General features: G+C 32.2%; 1 protein-coding gene across 7 annotated transcripts in view; it reads left to right on the top strand.

The window, feature by feature from the left end:
* Nucleotides 1-13,960, top strand: part of LOC116771730 (transient receptor potential cation channel trpm) — a 133,883-nt gene extending 119,923 nt beyond the window's left edge. For 5 of the 7 annotated variants that reach the window (XM_061528219.1, XM_061528218.1, XM_061528215.1 and 2 more), the window contains 14 exons: nucleotides 190-411; nucleotides 898-1,131; nucleotides 1,205-1,327; nucleotides 2,913-3,104; nucleotides 4,123-4,206; nucleotides 5,030-5,219; nucleotides 5,535-5,652; nucleotides 6,607-6,746; nucleotides 7,044-7,200; nucleotides 7,507-7,671; nucleotides 8,349-8,534; nucleotides 8,831-8,946; nucleotides 10,538-10,698; nucleotides 10,888-13,960. In XM_061528219.1, the coding sequence (XP_061384203.1) occupies nucleotides 190-411; nucleotides 898-1,131; nucleotides 1,205-1,327; nucleotides 2,913-3,104; nucleotides 4,123-4,206; nucleotides 5,030-5,219; nucleotides 5,535-5,652; nucleotides 6,607-6,746; nucleotides 7,044-7,200; nucleotides 7,507-7,671; nucleotides 8,349-8,534; nucleotides 8,831-8,946; nucleotides 10,538-10,698 (2,088 nt within the window). In that variant the 3' untranslated portion in view covers nucleotides 10,888-13,960. The remainder of the gene's footprint in view (nucleotides 1-189; nucleotides 412-897; nucleotides 1,132-1,204; nucleotides 1,328-2,912; nucleotides 3,105-4,122; nucleotides 4,207-5,029; nucleotides 5,220-5,534; nucleotides 5,653-6,606; nucleotides 6,747-7,043; nucleotides 7,201-7,506; nucleotides 7,672-8,348; nucleotides 8,535-8,830; nucleotides 8,947-10,537; nucleotides 10,699-10,887) is intronic. The other 2 variants (XM_061528216.1, XM_061528220.1) reach the window with 2 other exon arrangements.
* The last annotated feature ends 1,384 nt before the right edge of the window (nucleotides 13,961-15,344 follow it).

Here is a 15,344-nt window from a genome sequence, read left to right as displayed (position 1 = left end):
AATTAGCTGCCTGTTGCGAGATTTGATTACGTTAGAGTGGTTTTAGGGTTATATTATGTTTTGCGTTGGTTGTTTATATATTTTGTAGACCGCTAGTTTCCTATTTTTTTTTTTATTAAGAAAACATTTTATTGATTTTTCTCACCTTTTTTTGTTTGATTTTCTGTTGACCCTCCCAAATTGTTATAGATATTCTTCCAACCGTACTTCATGCTATACGGGGAAGTGTTTGCCCCGGACATTGATCCACCTTGCGGTTTGGGGATCGGGGACAAAAAGTGTGTGACCGGGAGATGGATTACGCCCATAGCGATGACGGTGTACCTCCTCGTGGCCAATATACTCCTCATTAACCTCCTTATCGCTGTCTTTAATAATATATTTAATGAAGTCAATGAAGTCTCGCATCAGGTTCTTTCTTTTTGCTTTTTATGTTTTTATTTCTCTGTGTTAGAATCTGCAATAGAGGCTCATTATAAAACCTTCGTTATAGACATGCAAAAGATGATTTTATCCGACACCTTCTAATTTTCTGTAAATAACCCTCATATGCAAATCTAAAATTAATACCATTGTCGGATGTGCCTTTCTGTTGCAGATTATAAAACGTGCATGAAAAGATATATAATATTATGAAATAATTCCAATTTAAATGCAAATCGTGATAAAGTTCGTCAGAGTTATTATAACACATACCGTGAAACGTGACAAAGGGAGCTGTTAAAACATATCATAATGATATCCTTTATTATTTCAACAATATATTCTCATCACTTTGTACCATAAATTGATTTTATATGCTTTACAAGAATTTTGTTATTTTATTGTCTATAGACGTATTTTATTTCTGACTACCCCAAATTCCGTTCAGGTTTATAATATAAGAATAACCCGCAGGTCTGGATGTTCCAAAGGTTCACTGTTGTCATGGAGTACGAACAGAAACCAGTCCTACCGCCTCCATTAATAATATTCTGTCACATTTACGCCACATGCAAATGGGTCACCAGAAACGTGTCCCATAAAAGATTTCAATATGATAATGGACTGAAACTTTTCTTAGAAAAGGAAGATATGGAAAGGTTGTATGACTTTGAAGAGGAGTGTGTAGAAGGATATTTTAGGGAACAGGTATATTGCATAGCGTTCGATTTTACTCTGACATTTCGCGTAATATGGTTTTTTATGGACTTTCATTTTCTAGGAGGTAAAACTATCGAATTCGATCGAAGAAAGGGTGAGGAATACGACAGATAGAGTTGAAAATATCACGACCAAAATAGAGGACCTAAATCAAAAGGCAAATTGTCAAGTGCAATCTGTGAAGGTAAATATCAAGTGATTAGCAGTAATGTTTTTTTCTTAGTTCGGAGAACAGTTACAGTACAAGACCAGAACTTATTCGGCATCTTTAATATTTTGTTAATCAATTAAATAATCAAAATTACTAAAATATATATGGTACAACGTACGAATGATATTTGGGTTCAAATAGAAGAAAACAGAATAATTAAAAATATGAATATTACTAAATTAAAGAATCACAAAACAATTAAAATAAAATAAAAATATATCTTTTCATGGAACCGTTACATGAATATAATTAGTTGAACTCCAAAACTTAAACTTTCAAATCGTTTTTTTAGTGACACCAAGTCATCTAGTCATGAAGGACTCGGTTATATTTTGGTATCATGAACGCTCGTTGTAGGAAAATAGTTTCGTATTAGAATTGGTAGAGAGATTATACTGATTCAATCACGTGAACCAAGAAAAAATACAGGATTTTTAATGTTAGAATCATTTGCGGGCAAAATTATTTATACACTATTTATTCTGAATAGTAATTGTGTTCAAATTATGAGGGTTGAGATACTTCAAAGAGTTCATCAAAAGTAAGATTGCTAACTTGAGAGATGTGAAATCTGAAAAGTTCTGAAAGCGAAGCCAAGCACGCGATATGATCTAAGGGATAGGAAGTCAAATATTATTATTTTTTACATTAAATATGATAGTACCTTGTAACGTCTTATATATTTTGCATTTTCGCAAAAAATAATGTAGTTTTAAATTTTAATGCCTTTCAATGTTAGGTTCAAAATCATATTGAAATGTGCATTCAAAGGTATTTTTACAGAGTAAAACTTTATTGTTACAATCTCCTATTATGCCGACAGGAAACTATTACCGGTTAGGAACGCAATTTGTTGAGAATCACCCAGAAACTCAACAATTGCAATGGAAATCTCACTTTATGAATAACAAAATACGAATTAAATTTGAATAAATAGGTTTATTACATTATTCATCGTCTAAGAGATCAACAAATATTTCGATTACATCCTCTGTCTGATTTTACACGTCTTATCTTATATTATCTTTACGTGTGTCAGATACAAATCTGTGTGTCAACCCTACTCTATTCCGGATCGTTACACATCCCTTTTGTTTTATTCATTATGACCTTTTTTCCGCCTACGCCAGCTAATTTGCTAAAATTTGTACGCGACATATAAAATAAAGTCGGAAATTTATTTGTGAAACACTTGGTGTCGTTTTTATATGGCCCCCTTGCTGGTCGTTTGAAACATTACAACGATCAACATGAAAACAATATATCCGTTATTGTTATAATATTTCTGAGAGGAAATAAATGTGTTTCTTACTTCGATGTTTCTTGAAAAATTACAGTCTTTTTCTTTCGTTGTCATTCATGACTCGTGGTATTTGATAAACAAAATTTTCCAATTAAATACATGACGTTCAAAACTGATTATTTGTTGTAAATGTTTTCACAGCTGCACTGATTTGAATAACAATTATTTTGAAAGTGTAAAATATTTTTGCACAAATTTGTCTATGAAGATAATAAAGAAATCGATTGAAAAACATTATATAAATACGATCCACAGAGCGTAGAGTTCAGACTTAGAAAACTTGAAGACGTGGCTGAGCAGACGATGAACCACCTAGCAGTGATCCATCGGTTCATGGCCACTCATCCGTCTCTGGTCAACCGAGGCTCCACGGACACCCTGGGGCCCCCGCCGCCAACCTTCCAAACAGGTGGCGCTAGACTACGAACCGCCAGCGACAGATCCGAGGTACGCATGTCTGTATATACATGAAGTATATGTTGTCCCTTGCTCTTTTAGTTTGTTAAAAACAACATTGTCCTATATTCTCCGATATGATAAAATATCCTTTCATATTTACATTCATATGACAACGATATCAAATTGGTTTGTGCTTATCTCAGCATGTTCATTACTAATATTGTCAATATGTTTCTTGCAACTTCTTTATTTACCTCATTACCGTATTTAACGCGTTTCCAGAACTTTGATTTATCTTTGTCTGGAACCACGTTTACGCTTATATGTATTTTGCGATCCGTTTTTTGGAGATATACGAGTATGTACAATGAGATCGTTTCTAAAAATTACTGAGTCAACCCATGTCAATATAAACTGTTTGTGACCCTAAACATTTGCCACTACAAAAAACAAAGGTTTTACCTTAAAATGGCTTCCTTAAGCCGAAAGTAGGGCTGTTATCCTTGACATTATATAAATGTTTCAAAAAGCCGAAATCCTAAAACCTTTTTTGGCGTTAAGAAAACTTTTAAGAATCATTTACATGGACTTTGAAAAATAAATCTTATGTTTGAAGTAAAGTGACACGCGCTTAAAAATTTTAAGTGATAATAACTTCTTTGATATATTATCACATTCTTTGACTATTCTTCATTTCTCTTTACTTTATTATCTTCCCGATATACTTTTAATGACAGTTTATACGGAAAACATTTTAAAAATGTTAGCATTACATATTTTGTTTGCTTAACATTACTCAACTTAATAATATCGAAATGACTGAAAATCATACAAATGCTTGCTGTCATACTTTATATAAACTCATTTTATGAAACCGAACAAAAAATAACTTTTTTTCTGTTACTATTATTGTCCTTATATCTTCTAAATCCTCTCGTGTAAAATTTGAATAAGTTCGATTAAGGCGCCTTGGTTGGAGCGCTAGGCTGTATCTTATTATCTTATTTGGCAAACTATATCCCCTCAAGTCCTAAATCTCCAAACGGATCGCAACCTATCCGTACAGGTGCTGTCGGACAGTGACACCGCCGCTCGGTTCATCGTCCGGCCCGTGCAAGAGGAGGACGAGCTCGCCTCGCAACCCTCCGAAGTAAGAACACACGCGATTGACATTATATTAGAGCAGCGCCACAAACTATTTTACTGCCCAAACACTTAACTTCAGCGTAAAAAAAATTACACCATATAAATAAGAAATAATCTCGAGTACATAAATAAAAAAAGGGCAGTTACAACTGGCATACTCATTTTGGAAAGGTTAAATTAACTGTTAATAAATAATGATTTTTTGTATCTCTTGGCTGGGTGTTAACGTATTTAAAAGTAAATATTGGACATATGTAAGTTTTGTGTTATATAACCATTTTAAATGGGCAGTAAAATACGACGTGAGATAATGCATCGAGTAGAGAATAGAATACATAATACTGAATAAATACAAAGCGCCGTGTGTCGCGTGAGACGGTACCATTTTAAATTTATTTTGTTCATGACACACTCCAACATGTACGCAGTATTCCGCTAGCTGTACTTCACATTTTACCGCTTTACTTGTTCTTTGGTTTCGCACATACATTTGTAAAGTGACTTCCATTTTAATGTTTTATGTACACTATTTATAATATGTTAATTTTCACCAAAATCGACATTCTAGTAGATGCCTCGCATCACTGCTCAGTAATTTTTGCATCATTAACAGCTTAATTTGGAGCAGAAAAGTTATTTTGGTGATTTTTTTTTGTTGAGGTCTTGCTACCATTCATATAATATATTATTTGAGTAAACTTTTTGAAATTAATTTTTTAACAGAACTTAAAGACAACCACTCATAATTATTTTTCTATACACTGTGTTTGAGTAATACTTTAAAATCAACTAAATAAGACATCCCAAGTCAAACGCTCTACCTTTAGGAGGAGTTACCTCAATCAGGGCCAGAGGTTCCAGTTGAAAAGGAACCAGAGGCGGATTCAATTTCCACATCATCAGCTGGCAGCGTTGCCGGTCCTGACGTGACAGTCATCAGGCCAACTGCCCCAGCAACACCAGCAAGACAAAGGTCATCCGACAGCAATAGAACTGAACCTAGTGACGAGAAGAAAGGTATCTGAAATATGCTTATAATACTCCCTATTTAAAACTATCGCTCCTGAAATTTGATGAGATGTCCATATAAATAAAAAAAAACACGATTTCATGGCTTAGAAATGAATCGTTTGAACTGAGTCTCGCTTACATTATTCAAGAAGCTTTGACACTTGTCCGTAGAAGCAAATTAGGGCAATGGCTTTATAAAGTGCCGTGAAGGCACATCTGGCGGGAACAAATATTTAGCAGGCTCCACTTAACGCTATTTAAGGGATGTCTGGTAAAAAGAATTGTATTGCTTAGAAAATAAGATCCATTATTGATATATAGTGTCATCGGCTGTTGACGACGCATTTTTACCGGAAGTTCGTGAGGTACCGACGGAATTAAGTAGTCTTCGTCCACGTACCACGTCTGCGGGTACGAGAAGGACTGCCAATACCAGACGGTAAGCATATCTTGCGTTCAGTAATCGCTAAAGCCAGCACAGCAAGAAAGACGAATTACATTTATCATTTCCAAATCAAATAATACACCGAATTGTGCCTCCAATAAGATTCAAAGTCGTTTGCAGGTTACCTTATGTTCTTACAAAATGTAAATATTTGTGATCTTATGAAAGATGAAATTGCTTTATAGACTAGATCCATCCATGAGTTTTGTTTGGCATGTCCTACTTTAGTTTGATCATGTTTACTGTTCAAGGACAGCTGATTTTGTTTCCTATCACTCACACGATCGGTTATCACATATTCGATTCAAAAAAAAATTTCCATCGTCATGATTGTTTTAATTTTTATTTTTTGTTACTTTCTTGCATCTGTTAGGAGACGGTTGTGGAAACAGTAAGTCGATTAGTCATTTGGCGAATGGCCTAGCTTATGAATAGAGATGTAGTTAGTTTTATATATCTATATATTTATCAGCTTATATTACACGCTAGTATATAAATAATAATAAAAAATATATCACGTAACATGCACTCTGTCTGTTGTCCGACACATTTTATATTCTATAACTTCCAGCGGAGATTTGAATTAAATCACATGTTAATTCTTTCTTGTTTATTTTTTGTTGGTTTTATTAAATAAACTATTTCTGTTCTCACTAATTATAATCAAATAAACTTCTAACTAAATATTAGTACGCTACATCTAAATTAAACTCTTATAAGTAATCGCATTTTAATATATCTTAATTATTATTCTTGATTGCATACTAAGTATTTATTAAATCTAAATAGTCGTACATTTACCATAAGGTAAGGTATTGTATATTAAGAGATTTATTCTTAAACTTGATGCACAGTTTACTTGATACGTTTCCTAAAATTCTTTTTGTTTAATATCACAACACTTTTTTATTATTGGTCCAATACAAACCGGGACTCATTTTCATCCAGGCGTTCCGAGGGGGGCAACGACTGTGGCATGGGCGGCCACTCAACGCAGCATCTGGCTCCGAGAAGACAACACAGCCAGACGCATTCAGAGCCAGATAACTCGGCCGTTGACGCCGGCTCCTTGCAAAATTCTGTCACAGGTTTTGCTTGTTAAAAAAGACTTAGTCTTCACGACGAATGCGATTCGTTTTAGTTTATTGTATTTATAATATATTGTATACTATTATGGTATATGATAGGTAGGAATAATTTTTAAATTCATCTTTACTATCCTAGCCCGCAGAAAAAATATAAATCTGAGTAATTATTCTTAGTTTCGGAAGCTCTAAGCTTCATGATATTTTGTTTGTGACATGTCTCTTAACGACAATGGGTATGTAATTTTTATTGACATCACTATTATCAGCCTTAAACCAATGAAAACTGCCGTTATCAAGGTTGGGAGGCAACGGGGGGTGCTGCTGGCATTTCATCAGGTCGCACTCGTGTGGGCGGAGCTCCTAGATCTCTGCTCCTAGCCATGCACGAATACACCAGCATAACGGATGAGCTTGAAACAGCCTATGGATTATTCTCCCCACCTCATACTCCTAGGTAAATAGCAGGATTAAAGTTAATGAGATCCAATATTATCGCGAGTATTCATTTAAATGAAACTAATATATTACGGATCACTACGCGTATTTTATTATTTTAAAAACTACATACTCCCGACGTTTCGGTTACTTTTCAACAACCGTGATCACGGGCAGACGAGATGTGAATGTCAGTATTAAGGTTCAAACAAATGGGTTAATTGTATTTTTTTTTATATAGGTGACAATGGTTCAGCTGCCACAACCTTAGTCTTTACGAATTCCTTGGTTAATGCTATCACTATATAATTCCGTTGTTTCTTAGAACGCCTATAACAAATCGTCTGCTATCCCCTGGTCGAGCGTCTCCAAGACGACGTCATGCAAGTGAGATGTCGAACCCAGAGTTCGCTCTCTTCATGGAGAAGGAGCATCTCCGAGGAGCGGAGGAAGATGACTACATCATAATGGAGAACCTCATCCAAAGACGGTAAGTCCGTTAATTTTGGAGTTCAATGACCTGCTTGCATTAACAGCTTGTCGGTCATATAAACTACTTAGTGCCTATTCATACGGTTTGTATCAACTATTGTGAGTAAACCATAAAAAATATTACAGTTATAAGTGGACTTAAACACTAATTATCACTTAACATTTTCCTAGAATTTCATGATGCACGTACTAAAAAAATATATTTTTAAAAATTCCGATGCTAAAACAATTTTCATGTAATAATACGTTGTATTCTTATAAAAATTCCATATATATTCAAATGTTTTTTATTTAAATATATAATTATATCTATGGAATTTAAATTTATAATTTATTTTTATTTAGCTGCAAGTCTTGTTTTTGTCACCAATGAAGAATATGAAGATTGTGTTGCTTCATATTAAAAAAAAAATTGAAAATACTTAACTTTGCACCTTCATTACTTAACACTCACTAATTCACTACAATTCTTAATAGTAATTTTCATATGTAATCTATGTTAACTTAATAAAAAAACATTACACCCGGCCAGTGTTATTAATATTTCAACGCTTACACTCTCATCTCAAACCTTCCTATGAAAATAAAAAACTTGCATGACATGATAGCTAACTTCGCGGACATACCACTAACACTGAACATGCAGCACTATACATGGGAGAAATTAAACTGTAGCCTAGAAATGGAGTCTCTGCTGGGCAGATACGATGATGACGAAGGAGAGGGGGCCTCGGCGGGATCCGGGGGCCAAGCTGTCGGGGGGCCCGACGTCGGGGTCAGTATCAGCGTGTGCGTGAACAGCGTTCCAGATCAGACCTCAACTCTACTCACTGTTAGCGACCGGCGAATCCCTCATCAGAGGTATGTGGACCAAAATTAAATATTTTTGGAAGCTTTTTCAATAGTTTTTATTGTATTATCTAACTTATAAATATTGATTAATTGATTTGTAGTTAATGTTAATTGATATTCAAATCTTCGTACATTTCATTGTTCCTCACACACTTATTTATCGGTATATTTATTTCAACATCTTCATATTATATCAATACATAGCTCCTAGTTGTAATTTTGTTACGTCGTTCTTGCTGATTCATTGTTTTCTAAATCGTGGTACATTTTCATAGTAATGTTACAATTAATGAATAATGTTGAAGACACTCTCTGCGGAGATCTTCTGCTATCGACAGTCGTGAGCTGCCGTCTCCTCTCCAGCCCCTCCTGGGCGAAGAGTGTGGGGAAGTGCTCCTTCCAGTACCCCGACAGCCTTCAGGTTAGTACTCTATATACTCGATTATTACGTCCAGTAAAATATGAGGCAAATAAATTACAATGAACCAAGCAGTTATGCTACTTGTTTTTGTATGAGAAAGGTGGGAACAAGCAGACGGCCTACTTGATGGGCAGTAGCCACCGTGGCCTGGACATCCGCGACATTGATGTTGCGGATGCGTTACCAACCTTGATTGTTTAGGAAGAGGAAGGGATGGGAATAAGGAAAGGGTGGGAACAGGGAAAGGGCCACCGGCTCTCTCACTCATCGGAAGAATTTTATTTTTGATAAAGCCTCGTTTCTCATCTGCTTTTATAAGATTTTTCCTCTTGTGTCAATGTTTTATTGTTTTATTCATAAAAAACACCTACTAAATTAAAAGTTATTTCTATTGAAATATCCTGATAATAAACAATATTAATTTAATTATTCATCATAAGATAGAATATTATTTTTCATGAATAAACAGGTCAGTTACCAAAAAAATATATTATCAACTTTAAATTAAAATAGCATTATTTTTCATGAAAGCTTAATAAAGTTTTTCCGAAAACTCTATTGTTCTAAACAGTAATAGTGTTACGTGTTATGTTACGAATTTAATGAACGTTTCCGGATAGTCGAGAATATTTTTTATAGTATTACACAGTTTTATTTCTACTTGATAAAAAATATTTTTTTTAATTCAGTCTCTTTGAAATCATTATCAGAATTGTTGACGGTAACGGAATATATATATATTTATATTTTTATTATATATAATAATACATACTTCTATGCTTTTGACTGACACTTAATTTGGCGATAAAATGAACAATCGAACTTAAAGTATTACTTTAAAAGTAATCGATAAATAATGATCAAATATCAATGCCTCATCTATATTTAGTAAACATAACTCAGTATATTGTAGTTAACAACCCTTAAATGAATGTCATAGAAAATTAATGTAAGGGGCAACCCTAAATTAATGTCATTTGAATGAAATCCTTTTCATGAAACGTTAAAAAGGCGACGCAAATCGACCTTTACGCGCGAGCCTGTTGTATCACTGAGATATGTGTGTGCTTTGTCAGTAATTGTATAAATAAATTATTACGAAGATTAAATTTATTATTTATAAATATTAAATTGAGCTAAGTTTTTCGGATATTACGCGTTTTTTCAATCTCGTCTGTCTGATCATGTTTGCTGTAGACTGTAGAGAAAACGAAAGGTCGGAAATTGTAGAAAGAAAATAATGAAGAAGGTTTATTATGCGCCAAATTTAGTTTCAATTAAATTTGTATAAAGGAAAATGATATCATTAACAAATATTAAATTATACAAATAATCACAGAAATTCACGTCGTGGTAATAAGCGTAACGAATTAATTTGATTGACTTATATAAAACAATATTTTCTTTTGCATGAAAATATGTTTTAGAAAGCCAAGTATCAGTATTTTTCTGGCTTTAAATGAACATAATTCTAACTATATTTGTATTTACGCACACCAGATTGAAGGTTTCATAAGAAGGGGATGTCTCGTGTTATTGGACAATAGATATAGTTATCTTTTTATAAGATGGATGTGTTTTGAAATCCCAGGAGACACGAACGCCTCCAGTGAGTTGTCTCTGTCGCACATGGTGAGTGAGAGCCTCCCTCCGCGGCCGTCCATCGTCCTGGACTCCTCGCAGCTTCCTCGTCAGCGCTCAGCGGAACAGCCCCAGCCGCCGCAACCCTCGAGGCCGGAGACCATGTGTTAGGTACACAAAATTATTTACTTATATTCTACGTAATAAATTTAAAAACCCAATGAACTTTTGTAGTAAGGTAAAATATCATAGTTTCATTATATACATCTGGATATTTGGTAAAAAAAATTATATCAAAAAAAAAATATTCTGCCTCACATTTATATTTTTTTTTAGTTCAATCCGTTTTGAATTTTTCAGATTTTATAAAGGATTACGAAGAACACAGCGAATATAGAAAACGACCAAACTTGTTTTGAAACTTTTTTTAATATGGCAACACCAAAAAATACTTAATAATAAGTAGCTAGTATTAACCGTATCAATGTTTTAGGTAGAGATTGTAAGAGGACGTAAAATAGTATTTAATATGGTTGTTAATCGTAAGCCAAGTCTAAAGATGAAATTAATACGCCCATCAGACAAACACACACATTTATATACCCTTTCATAATGGTATTGATTTTTAATTTTATTTATGGCAACAATAAAATTTATACCAACTCCATTATTATTACATTATAACATTTTATTTATTTAACAAATATTTATAATAATTTTATTTATTTTAATTTTACACATTAAAAGACACTTTAAACGATACCAATGAAGATTTCATTTTCAATAAAAAAAAAATTACATAGTTGCATAGAAACCTAACGACTTGTCACTTTGACAACTGTCATTAATGTCCGAAAGGAGACACTTGTCACTTAATAACTATATCTTCAATAATTTTATCATTGTCAGCCGAAAATAATTTTTTAATAGTTTTTCAAATAGTACATTTTTCGCTTCCTTTAAATAAACGTTGATAAAAATATAACTTTTATTTCTGGTTTTAAAAGATTTATTGCTTGAAATTTTAAAAGCAAGCATGCGTGGCAGACACGTATAGAAAATTGTGAATAAAAGTATAATATCCTAATATATAAGAATATAATAATTTTATCTACAATTTTTTTTTCTCATACCCCATATCAAACTGTATCGCGGCCATTTTTTATTTATTCTCGAAATTTGTCCATTAAATTATACCAAATTTTATCACTCTAGAAAAATATAAATACAATATTACTTATATAATATCACATAAATCTTTTATAACCAACGCGTTGTTTGTGAATATCTGCCAATATTTATTTAGTTACAACACATCTGTCAGTGTAAAGGAAATCAAGTCGACCATGTTGATATAGTGCAGAAAGTTTTCATCATAATTTTAAATTTTTACACAAATTAAATTACTGACTTATGTTTCAGAGATATCGAAAATAACGTATTTATTAAAAAATATCTATAAAACTGCGAATGAAAATATATTATCTATATAGATAAGAATATAATAATTTTATCTACAATTTATTTTCTCCAATACCCCATACCGTCATATTTTTATATATATTCTCGATATTTGCATTTTAACTTTCACTACGAATTGAAAAATATCAAATTTTATAACTCTAGAAAAGTTGTGATCGTGAATATCATATAAATGTCTCATAACGAGAGTATCGTGAACTATTTGCCAATAAATATCACATATCTATTAGTGTGAAGGAAAATTAAAACGGTCAACATATAAAAGATAATCTTTTGATCATAGTTTTATATTTTTACACAAATTTAATTACTGACTCGTGTTTCGGAGATATTGAAAGTGACGTAGTTATAACAGAAATATCCATTCATATCTGACATGTCAAAAATTAACGCGTTTACAAAATGGCGACGACGAAAAAAAAAATTGTTTATGTACAGTGTAGTCTATGTAAAGAGTAGTCTATGGTCTAAACATTGACAATACGCGCACTAGAGCTCATGTAAGTATAAGTAAGTATCGGATTCGACTACATAGTGTAGAAGACACAAATATAAATCGTCTGTTTGTTTGTACATAAGTTATAAGTAGAAAATATAATAATAATAATTTTTTTGTCTATTCTAGCTTTCTTAATCTGCTTTTCTAATACTTTATATATCTAACCTAATATAAAATATTATATGTCTGTACTGACTTAATGTGAATTAAAAAGTTAGCCAAAACCAATTAACGATTACGTTAGTTAAGTTGCCTTGATAACTGACGAAAACTATGAACTGGTCAGTATAGTGAGGTTTCTAACACACTAAGCGCACAGAAACAATAATTTGCTAGGTCACAAGTTCCACCGACACTGCTCGATTATCCATAAATATGTGAATGAGACGGGAACTGTACAGTTTTGGTTAACTTCTTAACTCGAACTAAGATATCGAATAGTGCAATTCGTTTCATACATATTAATAGCTAGCTAAGTAATACTAAGTCCTGAATAAAACGACTGGCATTATATTGCTGAGAAACTATTTATATTTTAAATCTATTTATTATATCATATATTCTACTTCTATAAAATATTACTTCTGTACATATCACAGAGACTTTATATACATATATATATCTTTACATATATACGCATGCTATATATGAGGCCCTTATTTATTAGTAACACTACCTATTTATTCGTATATGATTTTTTTATTATCTGTCACTTTCTACAATATATATACTATACGAAGTTTATTTTTTTAAAGCACAAATCAATCCACGCTCATCACGGATGTGTTCAGTTTTACCAAATTTCGTATAATGAATGTTAGGTGGAAATATTGTTTTTCAACATACGCAATAATACATTTGTGTTAGTCGTAATGATTTTATGAGTATTATATTAGATAAGTGTTCGTTAACATATAGTAAATGTTCATGTAAATGACAGCTGACTCGTTTTTTACAAGTGTACGTATCTAAGCACTTCGAATCATTGTTGATAACAAGTTATCCGACTTCAGAGAGCCAGTACTTAAGACTCTCGAGTATCCATTTAAACGAAACTAATATTTACGGATTATACTAGTATTTTATTATTTTAAAAACTACATACTCCCGACATTCAGATCACGTCCGCCCGTGATCACGGTTGCTGCAAAGTAACCGAACGTCTAAGTATATTAGTTTCATTTAAACCGATGCTTATATTAAATTTTCATATGTAAAAAGCTGTAATTTCCTTATTTTATTTTTGTCTGTAATATTTATATCTCCACTTAATCGTTCGTGTTTGACTCGACGCTTCATTGAGCACAGCTTATCGCGAACTTTTTTTGCTTCCAGCACTTTTTCTGTATAAGATATATGAATTCTGTTCCTATTGGGATTCCTTCACTATCAGTTTGTAAGAGTGACAGCACTTTGTCTGTACATTGATACAATAAACATATTTGTGATATATATATTTGTATGTTATTTTTGAACCATTCCTTAATTCCTTATTAAAACCTATTTTTAAAGAACTTATATTCTCAAAACGATTCAATTAATTTTGTATTGCCATTATTTAAAATAGTTATTTATTTGATTAATGTTGTCGTTTTGTTTAATAAATACAATTCTATAAACACATAGTTGAAAATGCACATTTAATTTGTACAAAGATAACATATCATGCCTCAAATTATAATAATATTAATTAAGAAATTTAATAAGCAATTATTGTAGTATCGGTTTTTAAATATATTACAGATTATTAACAAAAAATATATGTATGTCTATAAGTAAATAACTACATAAGACAGTGGATCGTTTTAATAAATAAAGACTTAAAAAATTAAGAAAAAAGTTATTTTGTTGACGTTGACACGTACGTTATGTGAATGGAATGGTAAGTCACTTCAACTGGTTGCAGTTAAAAAATATATAGATATAGTACCCTTAGTAGACGTCAGCCTCATCACACTCCATACAGACCGTTTTCGGTTTCAATAGAATGAATACTAAATAAAACGATGTATTACTTGGATGAGACACGGAAATAGGTTCTGAAAAGAAAATGGTTTCTTCATATGACGTGATACTACTTCATCTGTCACATGGAAACTGCGTGAAAAATGCCAATACACTAATGGGTCAAATCACTTAACAATTATTATAGGGCGAGACCTTTAATCTTATTTCGGATTTAACTCGAAAAATATTATATTTGAAATGGTACTTACTGTTTTTTTCACAGACTTAAGCATTCTTTACAGACAAAAGTAGAAAAAAAAAATCTCACATTTTTTTAAACAATATATGTAGATTAAAAATTTGAATCTTATACTTTCTTATTTCTAATGTAAATGACTGTTTTATATTTTATATCTACACCTGCTTTAAGCTATTGAAATAAATACAACTTGATCCTTGAATACATTTTTATTAAGTTTTCACGTCGTTTTTTATTTTTATTTTTTTTATTAACACAATTTATGAAAGGAAAAATAGACAAATATTCGCATATATACAGCCCAAAGTTATATCAATATCAATTTGTTGTGAAGTCTGTGAGATTGTGGAACGTATATAGGAAGCTTCATGACATATTTGGTAAACAATGATCTTCTCAGTGACGGACAATATGTGTTCTGCGGAATCCGTTAACAAAGGATCTTCTGGTAGACACGCGTTTATAGGGAAAAGCTGCAGAGTACAAATGTTAATGGTATGAGGTTTGAAAACTTATGTAAATCAATTGAAGTGTATACTGAGAAAGGAGGTCCGACAATAAATAGAGAACAGATTCTTCATGAGAGAAATCAAAAGATCAGATAAAAACATTCAAATATTAAGTCAGATC

Source organism: Danaus plexippus (assembly GCF_018135715.1).
Source record: "Danaus plexippus chromosome 16 unlocalized genomic scaffold, MEX_DaPlex mxdp_23, whole genome shotgun sequence".
In the NCBI taxonomy this organism is placed as follows: domain Eukaryota; kingdom Metazoa; phylum Arthropoda; class Insecta; order Lepidoptera; family Nymphalidae; genus Danaus; species Danaus plexippus.
The sequence above is the reverse complement of the archived record's forward strand: the minus strand, read 5'-3'. Positions and strand labels throughout refer to the sequence as shown.